The 25282-nt window shown below is 43.9% G+C and overlaps 1 protein-coding gene across 4 annotated transcripts in view; it reads left to right on the top strand.

Annotated features, from left to right (window-relative positions):
* Positions 1-25282, top strand: part of agpat4 (1-acylglycerol-3-phosphate O-acyltransferase 4 (lysophosphatidic acid acyltransferase, delta)) — a 108778-nt gene that overhangs the window by 47466 nt on the left and 36030 nt on the right. For 3 of the 4 annotated variants that reach the window (XM_078405207.1, XM_078405208.1, XM_078405209.1), the window contains exon 3: positions 12564-12733. In XM_078405207.1, the coding sequence (XP_078261333.1) occupies positions 12564-12733 (170 nt within the window). Of the gene's footprint in view, positions 1-11868; positions 11929-12563; positions 12734-25282 lie in introns of those variants that run through there. The other variant, XM_078405210.1, reaches the window with a different exon arrangement.

Genomic DNA, 25282 nt, shown 5'->3' with positions numbered 1-25282 from the left:
GGAATATTTCGTTTTAAGTAGTGTGAACAAATGAGCCGAACTAGTCATCAAATGTGGAAAGGTCTGTGAGAATAGCAGTGAACAGGGAATTGTGCTTCTGCTTAGTACCAGCACAATATGATGAGTTGGCTGTCTCAGCCAGAAATGGGCCGTTGAGGTTGTCTGCTCCCTTACCCACTTTCACGCCAACCTGTTGATGCTCTACAACTCTTCATTGGTGGTACCAAGAGTTGAGCTCATGAAGTAGGAAGTTATGCAAGATACAGTAACCTTAAGACATTAATCTTAAGACTATATCTACTAAGTATACCAGTTGTTTTTTTTACAGAACATCTATGTGTTAGAATTATTAAGTGAGTGGGCACTGTGCAGGTTGACCATATGAATGCAGGTTGTATCCTGGGGTCGTGCCCCAAACCCCTTGATGTTTATAGCCTTTTTTTGTGGTAGGGTTGGAAAAAAAATTGTTCCCAAATACTAGGCATTGACTGGCATATGTGGTTATTGGTCACATACCAATTGAGTTTAGAGGGAGTGGAACCTCTTGGTTGTGTTACTGGAGTGAATTAAATGTAATTGGCTGTCTTGGAATATATTTTTCAGTGACCTCTCTTGTACAATAATAACAATGTTGCAATTATTTCCTCCAGCCAGGCTGGAACCTGGTACATAAAAGATTTGTCATCCTGGTTACCTTTGCAGCTACTAACAGGTAGTCTACACCTTGTGCAGAGGATGGCCCTAATAAAATGCAGATTACAGAGTGAAGACTAATCTAGATTTTAGAAACATAGAAAATAGGTGCAGGAAGGGGCCATTTAGCCCTTCGAGCCAGCATCGCCATTCATTGTGTGCAGAGAGTTCCACAAATTCACAACTCTCTGGGTGAAAAGGTTTTTCCTCGCCTCAGTTTTAAATGGCCTCCCATTTATTCTTAGACTGTGGCCCCTGGCTCTGGATTCCCCCAACATTGGGAACATTTTTCCTGCATCCAGCTTGTCCAATCCTTTTATAATTTTAGACGTTTCTATGATCCCCTCTCATCCTTCTAAATTCCAGTGAATACAAGCCCAGTCTTTCCAATCTTTCCAATCAGTCCCGCCATCCTGGGGATTAACCTCATGAACCTATGCTGCACTGCCTCAATAGCAAGGACGTCCTTCCTCAAATTAGGAGACCAAAACTGCACACAATATTCCAGATGTGGTCTCACCAGGGCCCTATACAACTGCAGAAGAACCTCTTTACTCCTATACTCAAATCCTCTCGTTATGAAGGCCAACATCCATTAGCTTTCTTCACTGCCTACTGTACCTGCACGTTTACTTTCAGTGACTGCTGTACAAGGATACCCCGGTCTCGTTGCACTTCCCCTTTACCTAATCTGACACCATTGAGATAATAATCTGCCTCCTTGTTTTTGCCGCCAAAGTGGATAACACATTTATCTACATTATACTTCATCTGCCATGCATCTGCCCACTCACTCAACCTGTCCAAGTCACCCTGCAACCTCCTAACATCTTCTTCGCAGTTCACACTGCCACGCAGCTTTGTGTCATCTGTAAACTTGCTAGTGTTACTTCTAATTCTATCATCCAAATCAATATATATTGTAAATAGTTGCGGCCCCAGCACCGAGCCTTGCGGCACTCCGCTCGCCACTACCTGCCATTCTGAAAAGGACCTGTTTATTCCTACTCTTTGCTTCCTTCTGCCAACCAATTCTCTATCCATATCAATGCCCTACCCCCAAGACCATGTGCTCTAATTTTGCCCACCAATCTCCTGTGTGGGACATAAACAAAGGCTTTCTGAAAGTCTAGATACACTACATCCACTGGCTCTCACTCATCCATTTTACTTGTCACATGCTCAAAAAATTCCAGAAGATTAGTCAAGCAGGATTTCCCCTTCATAAATCCATGCTGACTTCGACCAATCCCTTTGCTGCTATCCAAATGTGCTGTTACCTCTTTAATAATTGACTCCAGCATCTTCCCCACCACCGATGTCAGGCTAACTGGTCTATAATTCCCCGTTTTCTCTCTCGCTCCTTTCTTGAAAAGTGGGATAACATTAGCTACCCTCCAATCCACAGAAACTGATCCTAAATCTGTAGAACATTGGAAAATGATCACCAATGTGTCCACGATTTCTAGAGCCAGCTCCTTGAGTACCCTGGGATGCAGACCATCAGGCCCTGGGGATTTATCAGCCTTCAGTCCCATCAGTCTACCCAATACTATTTCTCGCCTAATGCAAATTTCTTTCAGTTCCTCTGTCTTCCTAGATCCTCTGTCCCCGAATACATCTGGGAGATTGTTTATGTCTTCCTTAGTGAAGACAGAGCCAAAGTACCTGTTCAACTCTTCTGCCATTTCCTTGTTACCCATAATAATTTCACCTGTTTCTGCCTTCAAGGGATCCATATTTGTTTTTAATAAGCTTCTTCTCTTAACATACCTAAAGAAGCTTTTACTATCCTTCTTTATATTCTTGGCCAACTTACTCTCATACTTCATCTTTTCAGCCGGTATTGCCCTTTTTGTCACCTTCTGGTGTCCTTTGAAAGTTTCCCAATCCTCTGGCTTCCCGCTACTCTTTGCTATGTTTTTACATCTTTTCGTTTAGTTTTATTCCATCCCTAACTTCCCTTGTCAGCCACGGTGACCTCTTGCTCCCCTTATAATCTTTCTTCCTCCTTGGAATGAAATGATCCTGCATCTTCTGGATTATGCCCAGAAATTCCTGCCATTGCTGTTCCACCATAATTCCTGCTAGGATTCTTTTCCAGTCAACCTTGGCCAGCTCCTCTCTCATACCTTCATAGTTCCCTTTGTTCAACTGTAACATTTACACTTCTGATTTAACCTTCTCCCTCTCCAATTGCAGATTAAAACTAATCATATTATGGTCACTACCTCCTAGCGGTTCCTTTACCTTGAGTTCCCTTATTAAATCTAGTTCATTGGACAACAATACATCCAGAATTGCCTTCTCTCTGGTAGGCTCCAGTACAAGCTGCTCTAAGAATCCATCTCAGAGGCACTCTACAAACTCCTTGGGGTCCAGAACCAACCTGATTTTTCCAGTCTACCTGCATATTGAAATCTCCCATAACCACAGTGGTATTACCTTTGTTACATGCCAATTTTAACTCCTACTGCAACTTACACCCTACAGTATATCCAGGCTACTATTTGGGGGCCTGTCGATAACTCCCATTAGTGTCTTCTTACCTTTACAATTCTTCAATTCTATCCACAGCGACTCTACATCGTCAGTTCCTATGTCACCCCTCGCAAGGGACTAAATTTCCTCTCTCACCAACAGAGCTACCCCACCTCCTCTGCCACCTGCCTGTCCTTTCTATAGGACGTATAACCCTGAATATTCAGTTCCCAGTCCCGATCCTCCTGCAGCCATGTCTCTGTAATCCCCACAATGTCATACCAACCAATCTCTAACTGAGCCTCAAGCTCATCCACTTTACTTCTTGTACTTCGCGCATTCATATATAAATCTATTCATATTTAAATCCATTATTCGCCTCACCTTTCACATTGATTCCTATTTCACTTGGCCATACTATCCTATCCCTTCGTGAGCTTTCTGTCCCGTTAATTCTGGGGTCTTAACTTTTCCTATACGCTCTTCCCCTTTAACTCCATCCAAACCGGAAACCCTGGATGAACAAGGAGGTACAGAACCTGCTGAGGGCACGCAACAATGCCTTTAAATCTGGTGACACTTCAGCATTCAGTGTTGCCAGGTCAAACCTGAACAAAGGTATTAAAAGGGCCAAAGACACCCACAGGCAACGGGTGGAAGACCACTTCAACACCACGGACACCAGAAGCATGTGGCAGGGTGTCAGGGACATCACTGGCTACAAGAGCAGCCCTGCCTGCCCCCACAGCGATATGGCACTGACCAACGAGCTTAACACCTTCTTTGCCCGCTTTGAAACTGGCAAAACCACCTTGAGTGAAAGAACCCCAGCCGAGGCGGTGGGACAGGTCTTGCAACTGAACACACAGGAGGTACAACGCGCTCTGCAAAGGGTCAACCCACGCAAGGCTGCAGGACCGGATGGAGTTCAAGGAAGGGTACTGAAGGACTGTGTTGAACAGCTGGCTGAGGTATTCACCAGGATCTTTAACCTGTCATTATCTCTAGCTACGGTCCCCAAGTGCCTGAAGTCGGCTATCATAGTTCCGGTGCCGAAAAAAGCAAAGATCTCCAACCTGAACGACTACCGCCCGGTTGCCCTAACGCCGATAGTCATGAAGTGCTTTGAGAGGCTGGTCCTCTCACACATCAAATCCAGCATCCCTGACTCACTGGACCCACATCAATTTGCATACAGGGCAAATAGATCCACAGAGGACGCCATCTCTCTGGCTCTTCACACTGTCCTGACTCACCTAGAGAGACAGGGCACGTACGTGAGGATGCTATTCATAGACTATAGCTCCGCCTTCAACACGGTCATCCCCACCAAGCTCATCACCAAACTCCACCAGCTAGGCCTCAGCTCGTCATTATGTGACTGGATCCTGGACTTCCTGCTGGAACGACCGCAGGCAGTGAGAATGGGCCCGCACCTGTCCTCCACTATCACCCTGAGTACCGGCACACCACAGGGCTGTGTTCTGAGCCCCATGCTCTACTCCCTCTTCACACATGACTGTGTTCCTGCATTCGACACCAACACCATTGTCAAGTTTGCAGACGACACAACGGTGATCGGGCTTATCACCAACGGGGATGAAACAAACTATAGAGCGGAGGTGCAGAACCTGGCGGACTGGTGCTCGGATAACAACCTGTCCCTAAATACCACCAAGACCAAGGAGCTGATCATCAACTTCCGTAGGTCACATAACGGGGAATATGCCCCGATCTCTATCAACGGGGACAGTGTGGAGAGAGTGTCCAGCTTCAAGTTTCTGGGCACTCGCATTTCGGAGGACCTAACTGCTGCGCTGGTCAAGAAGGCACAACAAAGACTGTTCTACTTAAGAACACTGAAAAAGTCTGGTCTACCCCAACAGCTGCTGACGACCTTCTACCGCTGCACCATAGAGAGCATCCTAACGCATGGCATCCCTGTGTGGTACCTCAGCTGCACGGAGGCAGAAAGGAAAGCTCTACAGCGGGTAGTCCATAGAGCTCAGAGGGCCATCAGAACACAGCTACCAGACTTGGAGGGCATCTACAACACACGATGCCTCAGAAAAGCCACCAGCATCCACAAAGACTCTTCACACCCCTGCAACAGTCTGTTCGAACTCCTTCCATCGGGCAGACGATACAAGGCCTTCTACGCCCGCACCTCCAGACTCAGGAACAGCTTCATCCCCAGGGCCATAGCTGCTATGAACCGGTCCTGCTGAGCCGGATGGCCACAACGCATAGATCAACTTGCACTTTACACTGTCTAAAAACTGTTACAATTGTTTAGTTTCGTTGGGTTGCTGTTAATTACTTAAATTATTGCATCGTATGGGAGGCGCATTCCCAATCTCGTTGTACCCCTGGGTACAATGACAATAAAGATATATTGTATTGTATTGTCTATCCCATTTGTCATCCAGTTGCCTATCCAGTGTCCCAACACGATCCTTCAGGAGCTGAACTTGGACACACTTTGCACAGTTGTAGCAGCCAGAGGCACCAGTGGTGTCCCTGACCTCCTACATCCTGCAAACATCACACTGAATCAGCTTACCAGTCATTTATTTACAGCATTTCACCCTCTCCAACCTTTGGCGTAGTCTCCTCCCTCAGCCTCCTCGCCAAAGACTCGCACTTTACTCACCAAGGCACTTCCCTTGACAAGGCCGCTCCTCGACAGGCTGCTCCCCTAGAGCATTAAGATGTATTAAGATGGCCGCGCCGTTGTGTTTGGCTGCCTGTCGTCGCTCACCTGGAGATCGTAGTGTTCTTCGAGCCACTTTGGTTTACGACCGCCGAACCCTCCTGTTGATCCGACCCTCCGTCGTCGACTTCTTCAGTCCAGGTCCCGGACAAAGTTTCTTCCAGCGATCACTCCTCGATCAACTCCCGGTAGATGTGCGGACCCTGCCTTACATCCACCGCCGCACGCACCGCGCTAGGAGGCGGGGTAAACGCGCGGGAACATTCGAAAATTTAAAAAACCTCGCCCGCGCTCATCCAACAGCAGCCTACCTCGCCCAGCGCTGCGAAGTCGGACCTGGTCGACCTTACAGCTCCATCCACCGGCGCTCCCTCGAGCTCAGGTATGCCGCTCTTCGACCGATCATCCCGGTCCCTGGACTGCCGGCCCGTGGGCTTCCAGCAAGGCCATCTGTGAAGCGCAGCGGCGTGGTCTCCCTGAACCTCCGCCCGCTGGCGTGGGAGCCGCTACCAGACCGAAGCTCACCTGCTGTCCCTGCTGTCCCTGCTAAAGTGGCCCTGATCAACGCAAGATCCCTACAGAACAAGACCTTCATCCTCAACGACTTCTTCATCACCCGTGGATTGGACTTCTTACTGCTCACAGAATCCTGGCTTAACCCTGGTGAGCTTGCTCCACTCGTGGAACTCTGTCCTGATAACTGTAACTTCTTCACCTCGCCTAGGCTCTCCGGACGCGGTGGGGGCTTAGCCACTGTGTTTAAGAAACATTTCAACTGCCGCCTCCTGAACGCTGATCATTTCTCCAGTTTCAAGGTGCAACTAATTAAAGTAGGCCTAGCCTATCCCCTCTTAATTGTTCTTGTGTATCGCCCACCAAAAATGCATAAGGACTTCATCACCCAATTTGCTGATTTGATTTCTAGCATTTTGCCCAAATTTGACCGGATCATGATTCTTGGTGACTTTAATATTCATGTTTGCTGTCCCACTAAGCCTCTTGTGAGTGAATTTATGCACCTGGTTGAGTCCTTCAATCTGACTCTTCACACCACGGGACCCACTCACAAGTTAGGCCATACTCTCGACCTAGTGTTATCGTCCGGATTCCCAATCAACAACATTGAAACTACTGAAGCCTGTCTATCGGACCACAGCGCTATCATTTTTGACGCATCTCTGCCTTTATCTCCTGCAAAATCTCATCTCCCTGTTCACTACTCCCGCGACATTAATTCATTGACTGCCAGTAAATTCTCCGAGGCTCTCACAGCTGCCCCCAACATCTACCCCCCATCTCAGCACTGAGGATCTCGCCTCTTTATTTAATATCACTTGCTCTTCCATCCTGGATTCTATCGCTCCCCTTAAAATGAAAAAGCCTAAGCCCAAAGTTCGGCCGTGGCTCAATGACTCCACCAAAGCCCTAAGAAGGGAGTGCAGAAAATCAGAAAGGAGGTGGAAATGTGACAAGCTTCAAATTTCCTTCGAAATTCTGAGAAACAATCTTCTCAAATACCAGGAAGCAGTAAAGTCTGCTAGAGCACAATACTTCTCTGACCTTATTTCCAAAAACTCTCATAACTCCAAGGTCCTATTTAGAACAATTACCTCTGTCATATGTCCCGCCCCCAGTACCAGCTTAGTTGGGTCCCCTGCTAAGTGCGAAGAATTCGCTACATTTTTCACCAACAAAGTTGAGAACATTAGAATGAACATTTCCCCTCCCACCCGTGACCTAGCTGTCTCACTAGTCTGTTCATCTAAATTGGACTGCTTCCAACCCGTCACTCTATCCTCCCTTGCAAAGCTTGTCTCCGCTATGAAACCTGCAACCTGCCCCCTTGATCCTGCCCCCACTGCCCTTCTGAAGAATGTCATTGCAATAGCCGGTCCCAGCATCCTCTCTATTATCAACAGTTCTCTGGCCACTGGCACTGTTCCAACCAGTTTCAAGCACGCGGTGGTCCAGCCCCTACTGAAAAAACCTAACCTAGACCCCACCTTGCCTAGCAACTACAGACCCATTTCCAAACTGCCATTCCTGTCAAAAGTCCTTGAAAAGGCAATTCTAAACCAATTAGTGCCCTACCTGCACCAAAACACCATCCTGGAAAGTTTCCAGTCAGGTTTCAGAGCCCACCACAGCACAGAGTCTGCCTTGTTGAAGGTACACAACGACCTGCTTCTCGCCATCGACACCGGCGACTGCAATCCTGCTCCTTCTCGATCTCAGCGCAGCGTTCGATACAGTGGACCACACCATCCTTATTGACTGTCTCCGGTACGCGGTTGGCATTGATGGCACTGCCCTGAGCTGGTTCGCTTCGTACCTCAAAGATAGGAGTTTTGCCATCAACATAGGCAGTTATTCCTCTGCTCCAGCTAGCCTCTCCTGCAGAGTTCCACAAGGCTCCATCCTAGGCCCCATTCTCTTCTCTCTATACATGCTCCCCCTTGGCCAAATCATTCAAGGGCACGGCATTTCTTTCCACTGCTATGCCGATGACACTCAGCTTTACCTCCCCCTGAAACCCAACAACCAGTCAAATTTAAACAGCCTCTTACACTGCCTTGAGGACATAAAATGTTGGATGGCACAGAACTTCCTCCAATTAAATGAGAGCAAGTCTGAGGTCATCCTATTCGGCCCTCCCGACTCCATCAAATTGATAACAGGCAGTCTTGGAAGTCTATCCTGCCTAGTCAAACCGCATGTCAAAAACCTCAGCATGATATTTGACTCTGCATTAAAATTTGATAAGCAAGTCAACACTGTGGTAAAAGCCAGCTTCTTCCAACTTCGAACCATAGCTAAAATCAAACCTTTCCTCCAATTCGACGACACAGAAAAAATCATTCACGCTTTCATTTCCTCCCGCCTAGACTACTGCAACTCCCTATACACTGGGATCAGCCAATCTTCCCTGTCCCGCCTGCAACTGGTCCAAAACGCCGCAGCGAGACTCCTGACGGGTACCCGTAAAAGGGACCACATCACCCCAATTCTGGCCTCTCTCCACTGGCTCCCTGTACGGTACAGAATCAACTTCAAGCTCCTCCTATTCACATATAAAGCCCTAAATGGACACTCCCCCCCTACATCAAAAATCTTCTAACCCCCCTCTCTAACTCCAGGTCCCTCAGGTCGGCCGACTTGGGGCTACTCACTATCCCGCGGTCTAGGCTTAAGCTCAGGGGTGACCGCGCTTTTGCGGTTGCAGCTCCTAGACTGTGGAACAGCATCCCTCTCCCCATCAGAACTGCCCCCTCCATCGACTCCTTTAAGTCCAGGCTCAAAACCTATTTCTACTCCCTAGCGTTTGAGGCTCATTGAGGAGGCGCTGTGAACTGTTTGCGTGCTACTGTATGTTTCTTTTTTTTTCCCATTGGAACCTAATCAGATGTACAGCACTTTGGTCAACGTGGGTTGTTTTTAAATGTGCTATACAAATAAAATTGACTTGACTTGACTTGACTAGAGCAAACCTTGCTTATATTGGTTGATAAAACTCCGAGATTACCTTCTCAGCCAATCCACGCACTCACTCCTTCACCTGCCGCTCCTCTGACGACCTTGAAGGTATGTGTTGCAGGCTGGCCCGACTGGTTTTTAAATCCCCTGTTCCTGTATAAAAAAAAACACTGAAAAACACAGAGATTACCTTCTCAGCCAATCCCTGCACTCACTCCTTGACCTGCCGCTCCTCTGGTGACCTTTTCTAGTTAAAGTATAGTGAAATTATCAGTATCTGCCACCATTGCACTATGAAACTGACCGCAATCTTGTGATTTCCAGACTGGCATAATTTATTGTGGAAATCCTGAAGACGCTGCAATTTATTCAGTTCTCCTACACTGGCAGTTGTACAGTGAAAAAATAAAGGACTTCTGAACTTAAAACCTCATTTAGCTATGAAATACCTGGACATTTTTGTATTTTTCATGAGGTGCAAGTGAATTTTAAATAGTGCATGAAATTTTGGGTGCAGATCAGTTAATTGTCCTATCCACCAGAGTCCAATGAAATTCCTTTTTCATATAAAGCTTTAAGTAAATGGTATTCATATCGTAATGTTAAATATAAACAAAGAGAGCAAAACAGCAAGATTGTGTAAAGTGGTGTGAAAAATATGGAAGTACAAAAATAGAATAACCAAATTGGGTAGTTTTAAGAGTAAAAGTACTTGGCCAGGTGTCTTTTAGCCGTGGGAAAGGAGCTGTTCTCAAATCGGAATGTCTGGGCTTCCAAGCTCCTGAATTTTCTCCCACAAGGTAAAAAGAAAAACAGGGATGAGTAGGGTGGCAGGAATCCTTAATGTTACTTGCAGCCCTCTTGATGCAGTGCACCGTGGTTTGCTGTTCTTAAGAATTCCTTTCATGTGGTTAAGCACTTGACCAGATTGATGTCATCATAACTGCTGAGGCTTGTTAGATTCTTCTTAAAATGATGCTTGATAGCAACTACTGTCAAAATAGGAAGTTCCACATTTTGGTGGGCAACTTTCTTCTGTGACTGCCACGGTTTCTCTATTGACTACAAAATATGGGATATTTGGATTATTTCCTGCTCTGTATGAATTCTCATAATAGTAGCAGTTGAGTAAAATAAAAACATGGCACAAATGAGAACAGTTTATGAAAATGGTGTTTGAGCAGTAAAAGTTACAATAATGAAGGGCTAATGGGGTGATAAGAACTGCACGCAATACTCCATACGTGGCTCAATCAAACGTTTATACACTGCAATATGACTTGCCAACTTTGTTGTACACCTCCTTTACCATTTTTTTCCTACGTGTTTTGTCACTTTCAGGGACCTATGGACTTGCACCCCAAAATCCCTCTGTACACCAATACTCCCAAGAGTCCTGTGTTTTGTATATTTTCCTCTTCCATTTGACCACCTAAAATGCAACAGCTCACTTGCAATTTTTTGGATGAAAATATAGTTATATCACAAACAACAGAGGTCCCAGTACTGATCACTGTGGAACATTACTGGCACAGACCTTCAGTCAGAGTAACACACTTCCACCACAACCTTCTGCTTTCTATGTCCAAGCCAATTTTGAATCCAATTTACCAAGCCTCTGTGGATGGCATGTAGCTTAATCTTCTAAATCAACCTACCACGAGAGACCTTGTTGAATATTTAAGACTGTACATACATAGCCTCAGAATTAAAGAATGTTCCTTTAGGAAGGAGATGAAGAGGAATTTCTTAAATCAGAGGATGGTGAATCTGTGGGATTCATTGCTACTGAAGTCTCTGGATGCCATGTTAATGGATATTTTTAAGGTACAGATAGATAGATTCTTGTTTAGTATGGGTGCCATGGGTTATGGGGAATAGGCAGGAGAATGGCTTAGGAGGGATAGATCAGCCATGATTGAATGGTGGAGTAGACTTGATAGGCCGAATGGCTTAATTCTGCTAGAACTCATGACCAATATCTAATGTCCCACCCTCATCATTATTGAGTAATGCTGTGGTGCAGCTAGTAGAGCCTCATAGTGCCAGAGACCTGGGTTTGATCCTGGACTTTGCGTGGGATTTGCATGATCTCCCTGCGACCGCATGGGTTTCTTCTTGGTGTTGTGGTTTCCTCGCACATCTCAAAGCTGTGTGGGTTTGTTGGTTAATTAACCTCTATAAATTGTCCCCAGTGTGTAGGGAGTGGATGAGAAAGTGGGATAATGTAGAATGAGTATGAACAGGTGATCAAAGGTCAGCATGTAGAGCCTGTTTCATACTGTCTTTAAATCAATCCATTCATCTTCATGCCTCCCCCCCCAAAAATAATCCAATTTCTATGTGATGGTTTCCATGGAGACAGTGGTAATTTGCAATGTTATTGTTTTTATTGTTGAGTGACTTGGACTTTAAGATTTGTTAAAATTGTTTCCTTCACTTGTGATAGTGTTTGTATTCTTTCAAACACTAGGGGAAAGAAGTTTGAGGCTTTTGACTGTTCCAAAACCTGACAAAGCTTGGAATCGTGGTTTTGTCAGCAGTCGGTCTATTTTTTCACTTGGTTTGTGAGTAAGGCTTGCTCCCTCCCCTCTCCACACATGATGGCATCATGTCACAAACGATTTGCTGCTTGAAAAAAAATCATTATCAGTAAAAAGCATAAAATAACAATTAGAATTCTAATATTTTTCCTTATGTTTGCATGGCTTGATTGTATCACTGGGGAGTAAAAGGTTTTCCATATTTCGTGCTTAATTTATTAAGCATGCTGAACTTTATTTAATGTATGCTTAATTAATAAAACATACATTAACTCTTGCTCTTTTAGCAGGAGAATACATTACTGGATCAATGTGGCACTATTTCATTTTCCATGTTAATTGTCTTGTAGCTTCCTGGAGTTGTTTAATTGATGCTAAATCGTCTGTGTACTCTGTATCCCATAGGGTTTGAGCTGTGATTCCCCAAATTGTATAGAACATTTACAGCTACCAAATAGATTTTTGGCTTTTTGTATTTATTTTCCTCATTTAGTTTGCAGAACCTATACTAGCAGACTTAAACGTAATGGGTGGCAAGTAAAATCTCTGGCCATAGTGATGACTTTGCTTTCCAAAAGAATGGTGAAACTATTTGAGTTATCTTGTTAGATTTGACAAGACCTTTGCAGTGTAATGTGTGGTTTTTCCTCCATTTACAGAATTGGTGTGGCTGCTGGAATGGTGGTCAGGCACTGAATGTGTCCTTTATACTAATCGAAAAGATTACATGAAGTACGGCACAGAGAATGCCATAGTAATTCTCAACCATAACTATGAGATTGATTTCCTTTGTGGATGGGACTTCTGTGAAAGGTTTGGTGTTTTGGGGGTAAGTGTGAACTTTTATCCTTTTGTCAAGCAAGCCTACTATATGATTATCCTTAACATATGCATATTGTAGTTTTCTCACGCCATGAAGCATAGAAAATGGCTGTTATTTTTTAATTGGGGACACGTTTGTGGTTTTTTTTAAACTAAACACTAATGTTGACATGAAAATCACTGGTCCACAGCAATGGTATAGATCACCTGAACTATATACTTTTTTTGCTATTTAGCCCATCTAAGTGTTTCAGACTTCTGAAATCCTGAATTTGCACACTAAAGAGTATAGGTAGTGGTATCTCGGTTAGGTGAAGTCGTAAACATTTTCAATTTGTTTGGATATCAAGAGAGTCAAAGTATCTTGACTCCGGCATCCTAATAATTTAAGACATGCTGAATGTTGCACAAATCACATGCTGTGTAGTAAATACTAAGAATTACCAAAACAGCCCCAAATCAAAACTATCTTTTAAAATTAAACTTGGTAGAACAAAATTAAGGCATGAAACTGATGCAGTTTCCTCCTTGTAATGTACATTTGCTGAGTTTGGATTATTTGGTGAAAGGGTAAAAGCAAAAGAAAGGAGGGAGAGAGAAAACGGGTAATTATAGACCAGTTAGTCTGACATCAGTGGTGGGGAAGATGCTGGAGTCAATTATAAAAGACGAAACTGCTGAGCATTTGGATAGCAGTAACGGGATCATTCCGAGTCAGCATGGATTTACGAAGGGGAAATCATGCTTGACAAATCTACTGGAACTTTTTGAGGATGTAACTAGGAAAATTGATTGGGGAGAGTCAGTGGATGTGGTGTACCTCGACTTTCAGAAAGCCTTCGACAAGGTCCCACATAGGAGATTAGTGGGCAAAATTAGGGCACATGGTATTGGGGGTAGGGTACTGACATGGATAGAAAATTGGTTGACAGACAGAAAGCAAAGAGTGGGGATAAATGGGTCCCTTTCGGAATGGCAGGTACCGCAAGGTTCGGTGCTGGGACCCCAGCTATTTACGATATACATTAATGACTTAGACGAAGGGATTAAAAGTACCATTAGCAAATTTGCAGATTATACTAAGCTGGGGGGTAGTGTGAATTGTGAGGAAGATGCAATAAGGCTGCAGGGTGACTTGGACAGGTTGTGTGAGTGGGAGGATACATGGCAGATGCAGTTTAATGTAGATAAGTGTGAGGTTATTCACTTTGGAAGTAAGAATAGAAAGGCAGATTATTATCTGAATGGTGTCAAGTTAGGAGGAGGGGGAGTTCAACGAGATCTGGGTGTCCTAGTGCATCAGTCAATGAAAGGAAGCATGCAGGTACAGCAGGCAGTGAAGAAAGCCAATGGAATGTTGGCCTTCGTAACAAGAGGAGTTGAGTATAGGAGCAAAGAGGTCCTTCTACAGTTGTACCGGGCCCTGGTGAGACCGCACCTGGAGTACTGTGTGCAGTTTTGGTCTCCAAATTTGAGGAAGGATATTCTTGCTATGGAGGGCGTGCAGCGTAGGTTCACTAGGTTAATTCCCGGAATGGCGGGACTGTCGTATGTTGAAAGGCTGGAGCAATTGGGCTTGTATACACTGGAATTTAGAAGGATGAGGGGGGATCTTATTGAAACATATAAGATAATTAGGGGATTGGACACATTAGAGGCAGGAAACATGTTCCCAATGTTGGAGTCCAGAACAAGGGGCCACAGTATAAGAATAAGGGGTAGGCCATTTAGAACGGAGATGAGGAAGAATTTTTTCAGTCAGAGAGTGGTGAAGGTGTGGAATTCTCTGCCTCAGAAGGCAGTGGAGGCCAGTTCGTTGGATGCTTTCAAGAGAGAGCTGGATAGAGCTCTTAAGGATAGCGGAGTGAGGGGGTATGGGGAGAAGGCAGGAACGGGGTACTGATTGAGAGTGATCAGCCATGATCGCATTGAATGGCGGTGCTGGCTCGAAGGGCTGAATGGCCTACTCCTGCACCTATTGTCTATTGTCTATTGTAACCTCCAAATGGATACGGCACAAATGCCAGAAGTACTCAGCAGCTCACGCCATAAATATGAAAAGGGAAACTATTAATGTCTCGGGTTGAAGACCCTGAAACAGAATGGGGAAGGAAAGAAAATACATTTTAATTGCACAATAGATGGGACAAAAATAATTTATCTTGTATAGTGAGGCTCGGATTGCTAAGCATTAAATAAGAAGACAAACCTGCTCAGACAGAAAATGAGATGCTGCACTTCAAGCTTGCATTGGATTTTGCTATAAAAGTGCAAGAGGCCACAGGCATAAGCTGGAGTGTGATGGAGAATCAAAGTCACAAGCATTTCAAAAGCTTGGCTAACCTAGCTCAGCCCTCCAAAATAAGCCCGGAGGTACGTTCTCTGTCTCTAACTGCTTTCATCAATCTATCAATTGGATGACTCCATTTATGGCCTTTCTCCATAGAAGTCCTGGTTTCATCCTGTCGAAGATATCCTTCCCCCATCCCCTCAACAATTGAAACTAACCTATTTGTTTTGCACTTTCCCAGTTCTGATGAAGGGACTTCAACCTGAAAAGTTAACTTTGTTTCTGTCTGCATGGATGCTGCCTGACCTGAATGTTTTTAGCACCTTGCAGATGCAGAAAATCTGAGCAAAAACCGCTTCAGATTTGTATTTGGCTGCTGCACAAAGAAGGCATACCTTTTTAAAAGTTTGTTTTAACAGTTTTAATCGTCATGGGTATTTGCTTGTTAGTTGAACATGCTTGAGGTTTAAGTGCTGAAATGAAGCTATTTTCTTAAAGCAGTATATTTGGGCTATATGCTTTGATTTCTATTGATGATTGAAGCATAACAGCGGGTATCAGGATGAACCAGGAACTGAATGAGGCACTGCAAAAGTGTGCAATGTTACACTGATCCCAATAAAGGAGGTTCAGAGGAGTATAGATGAGTTGCATTGCATCAGGCAACAAATCTACCTATGCCTCTTATGGCTCTGCCTATCCTGGTATTCCCTTTATTCTCCTGCAAGTCAAAGGAGATCCTGAAAAGATCCCATGACCCACCATCCCCACTCCTCCTGAGGGATTCTAAAATGTATCTACAAGTTAGAGCAACAAAGCATAACATTTATTGAGATGCAAGTCCTAACAGAATTTCCAGAATAAAAGTTGATAAGGGTATTGGTGACAACCTGACAAAAAAGTCTGTTTCAAATTCCAGCAGCAAATACACGCGTTAATGTGGAATTCTATTCAGCACTGGCTTGCTACTCCCACTGAGCTGCTTGTGAAGTCAAAGGTCTTAACCACCAAATTGAGCACACCAGCCAGTGAAACCTGATAATGAACCTTGAGATTGTCCATTTCTCGTTTTTGCTGCAACCTCTTTACCAAAATGTTGTATTTTGCTAATGTGGCCAACCTGCTTTTTTAACTAAGAAAGCCATCAAAAACCTGTTCAAGGCAAAAAATCTCCCATTCCAAAGTTTTCTTGCTTTAAATGTAAATACCAATGTATCAGGAGCAGGAATAGGCTGGTTGGCCTTTTAAGCCTATAGATATATTCAGTAACATCATGATGATCAGATTACACCCTCGACTCTGCATTCCCACATAACCACAATAATCATTTACCCCCTTGCTTACAGGGCATCTATCTACCTTGGAGGAAGAGAGGTCCAAAGACGTAATTCTTTGAGACTGATTTTTATGTCGTCTGTCTTTAAATTGACATATTTATGTATTGTTTCGTTTATTGTCTCGTGTACCAGGGTACAGTGAAAAGCTTTTGTTCACATCCTTTCATTTGTTTCTCACAGAAGGAAACCTGCTGTACCTGTTCTACAATTTAATATTCTTCAGCATCTTTTTATGATTCATTCCTCTTCTCATTCTTACAGTGCATTCAGAAAGTATTCAGACTCCTTCACTTTTTCCACATTTTGCTACATCACAGCCTTATTTTAAAATGGATTAAATTCCTTTTTTTTTAATCAATCTACACACAATACCCCATAATAAAAAAGCAAAAACAGGCGTTTAGAAATTTTTGCAAAGTAATTAAAAGAAATAACTGAAATATCACATTTACATAAGTATTTCAGATCCTTTGCTATGACACTCAAAATTGAGCTTGTGTTCGTCCTGTTTCCATTGATAATCCTTGAAATGTTTCTACAACTTGATTGGCGTCCACCAGTGGTAAATTAAATTGACTGGACATGATTTGGAAAGGCATACACCTGTCTATATAAGGTCCCACAGTTGACAGTGCATGTCAGAGCAAAAACCAAGCCATGAAGACAAAGGAATTGTCCTTAGACCTCCGAGACAGGATTGTGTCTGACACAGATCTGGGAAGGGTATAAAATCATTTCTGCAGCATTGCAGGTCCCGAAGAGCACAGTGGCCTCCGTCATTCTTAAATGGAAGAACTTTGGAACCACCAGGACTCTTCATAGAGCTGGCTGCCCGGCCAAACTGAGCAATCAGGGGAGAAGGGCCTTGGTCAGGGAGGTGACCAAGAACCCGATGGTCACTCTGACAGAGCTCTAGAGTTCCTCTGTGAAGATGGGAGAACCTTCCAGAAGGACAACTATATCCGCAACACTCCACCAATCAGGCCTTTATGGTGCAGTGGCCAGACGGAAGCCACTCCTCAGTAAAAGGCACATGACAGCTCGCTTGGACTCTCAGACCATGAGAAACAAGATTCTTTGGTCTGATGAAACTAAGATTGAACTATTTGGCCTGAATGCCAAGCGGCACCACTCATCACCTGGCCAATACCATACCTACGGTGAAGCATGGTGGTGGCAGCATGTTTTTCAATGGCAAGAACTGGTAGACTAGTCAGGATCGAGGGAAAGTTGAACGGAGCAAAATACAGAGAGCCGTGATGAAAACTTGCTCCAGAGCATTCTGGACCTCAGACTGGGGCTTAGGTTCACCTTCCAACAGAACAACGACCCTAAGCAAACAGCCAAGACAACGCAGGAGTTGGTTCGTGACAAGTCTGAATGTCCTTGAGTGGCCCAGCCAGAGCCTGGACTTGAACCCGATCGAACATCTCTGGAGGGACCTGAAAATAGCTGTGCATTGACACTCCCCATCCAACCTGACAGAGCTTGAGAGGATCTGCAGAGACGAATGGGAGAAATTACCCAAATACAGGTGTGCCAAGCTTGTAACGTCATACCCAAGAAGACCTGAGGCTGTAATTGCTGCCAAAGGTACCTCAACAATGTACTGAGTAAAGGGTCTGAATACTTACGTAAATGTGGTATTTCTATTATTTCTTTTTAATTACTTTGCAAAAATTTCTAACATCTGTTTTCACTTTTTTATTATGGGGTATTGTGTGTAATTTGATGATAAAAACAAAGAATTTAATCCATTTTAAAATAAGGCTGTAACGTAGCAAAAGATGGAAAAAGTAAAGGGGTCTGAATACTTTCTGAATGCACTGTATGTACTCCAGCAAATATATGCATAGACTGACTGACCATTGCAAATAAGTTAACATGCGCAATCCAGGTATTCAATAAACCACCTCTGAATTGCTTCCAATGTATCTACATCCTTCTTTAAATGAGACAAATCCTCCCAGATATACTCTCACAATGCCCAATGTAACTGAAGCATATTGTCCTACTTCTGTATTAATTTCCCCACCACAATAACATATTGTTTGCAGATCACACACTTAGGCACTGAAATCCTTCTGCATCACTCAGTCCTGCAATCTCTCGCATTCAGCTAATATGCTTTTGTTTTCTTGCCAAAGTGGACAAGGTCACATTTTTCCACATTATACTTAATTTGCCAAGCTATTTTACAAATAGAAACAGAGAAAATAGGTGCAGGAGGAGGCCATTCGGCCCTTCGAGCCAGCACCGCCATTCATTGTGATCATGGCTGATAGTCCCCAATCAATAACCCGTGCCTGCCTTCTCCCCATATCCCTTGATTCCACTAGCCCCTAGAGCTCTATCTAACTCTCTCTTAAATCCATCCAGTGATTTGGCTTCCACTGCCCTCTGTGACAGAGAATTCCACAAAATTCACAACTCTCTGGGTGAAAAAGTTTCTTCTCACCTCGGTTTTAAATGGCCTCCCCTCTATTCTAAGACTGTGGCCCCTGGTTCTGGACTCGCCCAACATTGGGAACATTTTTCCTGCATCCAGCTTGTCCAGACCTTTTATAATTTTATATGTTTCTATAAGATCCTCTCTCATCCTTCTAAACTCCAGTGAATACAAGCCTAACTAACTCATCATTGATTACTATTGTGTCCTGTTAACCAGTTCATCTTCTCACCATATCAAAATATTACTCACCGCACCAGAAGCTTATTAGATGCCTTTGGAAAATGTAACAATAGTACATTTATGTTTGCCTCTGTCCACAGCATGTTACTACTTCAAAGAACACCAGTAAATTGATAAAACTTATTTTCTTTCTCAAAACCATGTTAACATTGCCTGATTACTTTGAGTTTTTTTAAGTGCCCTGCTGTCGCATTATTAATAATAGCTTTTAACATCTTTCCAGTAAGATATTAAGCTAACTGTCCTGTAATTTCCTGCTTTCTTTCTCCCTTCCTTTTTGATTAAAGGAGTTGCATTTGTTATTTTCCCTCTAATGGGAGTTTCCCTGAATCTGGGGAATTTTGGAATATTAAAACCAACACATCAACTATCTTGCAAGCCATTTTAACACTCTAGGACGAAGTCCATCAGGACCCGGAGACTTGTCAGCTCGCAGTTCCATCTGTTTGCTCAATACTTCTCTGCTGGTAATTGTAATTTTCCTGAGTTCCTCCCTCTCTCCCAAAGAGCTATTTGTGGGATGTTACTCATATTCTCTAGAGTGAAGACCATGCAAAATGCTTGTTTAATTCATTTGCCATCTCCTTGTATTCCATTTTATTAATTCCCCAGATTCGCTCTCTTGGCAACTTGGCCTTAGATGCTCTTACTTCCTAATGCCATGCATATTTCAATGATCAAATTTCAGTCTTTGTGATCCTGCCACATAACTTATAATGGCTATCAGATAAAAAATATTTTATACTGTTTTTATTGCTGTGTACTTTTGGATATTTGTTTCCTCCCTAATTTCTTATCACAATCAAATAGTTGTTTGAAATCATGCTGCTATAAATTAATTTCAGATTGTCATATAGCAAGGAAACAGGCCCTTTGGCCCATCTTGTCCATACTGACCAATATTCCCCATCTAAGCTAGTCCCATTTACCTGCATTTGGTCCACATCCCTCAACCTTTCCTATCCATGTATCTGCCCCCAAGAGTCTTTTACATGTACCTGCCTCAATAATATTGCCTTAACTACCTCCTCTGGCAGTTCATTACATATACCCTTCAGCCTCTGAGTGAAAACTTTCTCCCACGGGTTCCTATTAAATGTTCCCCTCTGGTTCTTGATGTTTACCTTTTTCTGATCATCTTGGGCTTCATTCCTGGCATGCAGTCAAACAGCTTCTACCCCAATCCTATATAATAATTAATATTTTTGGTTGTGATGCAACAATATTGATGTACCTGTAGTATTATTTGGCCATCACAATGAGCTATAAATAAGATGTTTTACTTATTTCAAATAAGGTTAAAAATCTATTATGGTAGCAACAGGTCAAGCACTTAAAAATAATGTAGCTTTGAATAGTGTATCGATGTCATCTGCAGCTCATTCATGTGTCTCAGAAGCTGTCAAATCTGTGTTCAAACTAACGCCAACCCAAGAAGAAACTGCAATAATTGGTTTAAATAAATTTTGCTGCTGATGATGTTACGGAGGAAAGGACTTTCTTTTCACTCTTTTTTTCACTGGTTACTTCTGACAAAAATCATGCTATCTTAATTTGAAATTGGATCATTAATCCTGAACTGAGCTGCTAATTAATTCGTTCTTTGGTGACAAGGCTAACCTTGACACCTGTGAGAAATCAAAATCGTGCTTTCAGTGTAGTTTGTTTTTTAGTTTATTTATCTAGCTTGCTTTCAGAAAATAAGGCAATTTGGGCATCAGACACTGTTGGATTTAAAATGTTATGAGGCTGCTGGTTGAACTGTCAATCTACTATCTTCTATGGGGAAACTAGATGTCCCGGTTAAGTTTGGTGGAGGAGAATTTTCATGAAATAAGTCCCAGCATAAAGAATTCCAGATATGAACTGAATGATATCTTCATATTAAAGCATATTGCAGACTGGGAATAATAAAATAAGGTGGATATGCAGACCAGACCAATAAAAAGCCAATTAAATTCATGTGCCATTCATTGGGGGTAGGTTGATCACCTTTGTATCTTGCATAGAAGAATATCTGAGATTGTATTATGCAGTTGGCAATAATAGTTGTGTTCAATTTATTGGTGGTTATTGTGAGAAACACTCACTTTGATCAATCACTAAAATGTTAGTAATAATAAGCCCAGTCACCAAATTTCCATTTTAATCACAATGTTGTTCAATCTTTAATTGTATAATTAATGTAAAATGGGCAGATATGAGGGGGGAATACCGAGGAGCTGGGCTTGGGAGCAAGGCTGAAAACAAATGCAGGGACTGTAATGCACAGAGGTAATGCCTTAAATCGGTGCTGCTGATGTTTTGTCTGATTCCTGTGTGAGAGCTTCCCACGCTGTTCATTAACTCCCAGGTTAGATATTGAAGTGCATGATGCTATGTAAAAACAACCCATATTTCTTAAATTGTGCATTATGGCTGTAAGAAACCCTAGGAACTTTGTTTTTTTTTAAAAACTAATTTAGCCTGTGCTGCCTTGAGCAAAGACAGAGTGTGCAATGTGCTGGAAGTCTTGTTGGAAGTCTAGGGATATCCTGATTGAACATGCTGGCTGGAGCGAGCCGAATAAACTAGGAGAAACTACTGATGAAGGTCAATGCCAGGATTGTTGGTCCACAATCATTGGTGCAATACAAGAACATCAAACTTATTTCCACCTACCTCGACTCCATCCAATCCCCCCTGGTTAAATCCCTCCCCACCTACGTCCAACACACCTCACACGCTCTCCATCTCCTCGATAACTTCCGGTTCTCAGGCCCCCACTCCCTCATCTTTACCATGGATGTCCAGTCACTCTACACTTCCATCCCCCACAAGGATGGTCTCGAAGCCCTCCGTTTCTTCCTCGACCGTAGAACCAGCCAATCCCCATCTACCAGCTATCTGGACTACACTTCTTCCCACCCAGTCCCCTACAAAAAATCTATCCCCTACTCCCAATTATTCTGTCTATGCCCCATAGCAAATTTGCAGATGATACTAAGCTGGGGGGTAGTGTGAATTGTGAGGAAGATGCAATAAGGCTGCAGGGTGACTTGGACAGGTTGTGTGAGTGGGCGGATACATGGCAGATGCAGTTTAATGTAGATGAGTGTGAGGTTATTCACTTTGGAAGTAAGAATAGAAAGGCAGATTATTATCTGAATGGTGTCAAGTTAGGAGGAGGGGGAGTTCAACGAGATCTGGGTGTCCTAGTGCATCAGTCAATGAAAGGAAGCATGCAGGTACAGCAGGCAGTGAAGAAAGCCAATGGGATGTTGGCCTTCATAACAAGAGGAGTTGAGTATAGGAGCAAAGAGGTCCTTCTACAGTTGTACCGGGCCCTGGTGAGACCGCACCTGGAGTACTGTGTGCAGTTTTGGTCTCCAAATTTGAGGAAGGATATTCTTGCTATGGAGGGCGTGCAGCGTAGGTTCACTAGGTTAATTCCCGGAATGGCGGGACTGTCGTATGTTGAAAGGCTGGAGCGATTGGGCTTGTATACACTGGAATTTAGAAGGATGAGGGGGGATCTTATTGAAACATATAAGATAATTAGGGGATTGGACACATTAGAGGCAGGAATCATGTTCCCAATGTTGGGGGAGTCCAGAACAAGGGGCCACAGTTTAAGAATAAGGGGTAAGCCATTTAGAACGGAGATGAGGAAGAACTTTTTCAGTCAGAGTGGTGAAGGTGTGGAATTCTCTGCCTCAGAAGGCAGTGGAGGCCAGTTCGTTGGATGCTTTCAAGAGAGAGCTGGATAGAGCTCTTAAGGATAGCGGAGTGAGGGGGTATGGGGAGAAGGCAGGAACGGGGTACTGATTGAGAGTGATCAGCCATGATCGCATTGAATGGCGGTGCTGGCTCGAAGGGCTGAATGGCCTACTCCTGCACCTATTGTCTATTGTCTATTGTCTATTAGCTGCAGCCAGCAGCAATCAGCAGCAGCAGCACCAAGCTGTGTTGCTTGGGAAGTATTGTGTGGGGATAGTAAGGAGTAAGACCTGTGTGATCTCCCGGACAAGTTTCGATCGCCTAGCTTGGGGTCGGAGAGGAATTTCCTGGATTTTTTTCCCCAAATTGGCCTGGGTTTTTAATCAGGTTTTTCGCCTCTCCCAGGAGATCACTCAGTTCTTTTGGGTGGGCGGTTGGAGCGGTTGGAGCAGCAGCCGGGCGGTAGGTTTAGAAACCGAGCACGGGGCTTTGTTTGGGGAGTATGAGTGCCAGGGCAGTTTATTGTTCTGGGTGTCAGATGTGGGGAATCTGGGAGTCTGATAGTCTTCCAGACATTCACATCTGCGCCAGGTGCGACGAGATGGAGCTCCTAAAGGACCGTATTAGGAACCTGGAGCGGCAGATTGATGACCTCCGTCTGGTCAGGGAGAGTGAGGAGGTTATAGAGAGGAGTTACAGAGAGGTGGTCACTACAAAACCACGGGAGGTAGACAAGTGGGTCACGGTTAGGGGGGGCAAGGAGCAGAGGCAGGGACTAGAGAGTACCCCGGTGGCTGTACCCCTTGGAAATAAGTACTCCTGTTTAAGTACTGTTGGGGGGAACTGCCTACCTGGGGGCAGCGACGGTGCCCGGGCCTCTGGCACGGAGTCCGGCCCTGTTGCTCAGAAGGGTAGGGAAAGGAAGAGGAGAGCGATAGTAATAGGGGACTCTATAGTGAGGGGGTCAGATAGGCGATTCTGTGGACGCAGTCGGGAGACCCGAATGGTGGTTTGCCTCCCTGGTGCCGGTGTCAGGGATGTGTCTGAGCGTGTCCAGGATATCCTGAAAGGGGAGGGAGAGGAGCCAGAGGTCGTGCTACATATAGGTACCAACAATATAGGTAGGATAAGGGAAGAGGCCCTGAAAGGAGAATTTAGGGGGCTAGGAAGAGAGTTAAAAAAAAGGACTTCCAAAGCAAATAATCTCAGGCTTACTGCCTGTGCCACGCGATAGTGAGAATAGGAATGGAGTGAGGTGGAGGATAAATACGTGGCTGAGGAACTGGAGCAGGGATTCAAGTTTCTGGATCATTGGGACCTCTTCTGGGGGAAGTATGACCTGTACAAAAAGGACGGGTTGCATCTGAACCTGAGAGGAACCAATATCCTGGCGGGGAGATTTGCTAAGGTAATTGCGGAGACTTTAAACTAGTACGGTTGGGGGGAGGGACTCAAACACAGATAGCTAATAGGCAGGGTGTGAGGCAGGAGGCAGAAAAGGGAAACACTCAGACCCAATATGTAGGAGAGAAAGAAGTGAAAAGAAATAAACTGAGAATAAGAAATGATGGGTCCCTTAAACGTGTATATTTTAATGCTAGGAGCATTGTAAGAAAGGTGGATGAGCTTAGAGCCTGGATTGACATCTGGAAGTATGATGTTGTGGCGATCAGTGAAACATGGTTGCAGGAGGGTTGCGATTGGCAATTAAATATTCCAGGATTTCATTGTTTCAGATGTGATAGAATCGGAGGGGCAAGAGGTGGGGGTGTTGCATTGCTTGTCAGGGAGGATATCACAGCAGTGCTTTGGCAGGACAGACTAGAAGGCTCGATTAGGGAGGCTGTTTGGGTGGAACTCAGAAATGAGAAAGGTTTAGCAACACTTATAGGGGTGTATTATAGACCGCCAAATAGGGAACGAGAATTGGAAGAGCAAATATGTAAGGAGATAGCAGATATTAGTAGTAAGCACAGAGTAGTGATTGTGGGAGATTTCAATTTTCCATACATAGACTGGGAATCACATTCTGTTAAAGGACTGGATGGTTTGGAGTTTGTAAAATGTGTGCAGGATAGTTTTTTGCAGCAATACGTAGAGGTACCTACCAGAGAAGGGGCAGTGTTGGACCTCCTGTTGGGAAATGAGACGGGTCAGGTGACGGAGGTATGTGTTGAGGAGCACTTTGGGTCTAGTGATCACAATGCCATTAGTTTCAATATAATTATGGAGAAGGTCAAATCTGGACCAAGGGTTGAGATTTTGGATTGGAGAAAGGCTAATTTTGAGGAGATGAGAAAGGATTTAAAAGGAGTGAAATGGAACTTTTTGTTTTATGAAAAGGATATAATAGAGAAATGGAGGATATTTAAAGGTGAAATTTTGAGAGTACAGAGTCTTTATGTCCCTGTTCGGTGGAAAGGAAAGAATAATAATTTGAAAGAGCCGTGGTTTTCCAGGGAAATTGGACACTTGGTTCGGAAAAAGAGGGAGATATACAATAAGTATAAGCGGCAGGGAGTAAATGAGGTTCTTGAG

This window comes from Rhinoraja longicauda, chromosome 9 (genome assembly GCF_053455715.1).
Source record: "Rhinoraja longicauda isolate Sanriku21f chromosome 9, sRhiLon1.1, whole genome shotgun sequence".
NCBI lineage: Eukaryota > Metazoa > Chordata > Chondrichthyes > Rajiformes > Arhynchobatidae > Rhinoraja > Rhinoraja longicauda.
This window is presented reverse-complemented; position numbering and strand designations above follow the sequence as displayed.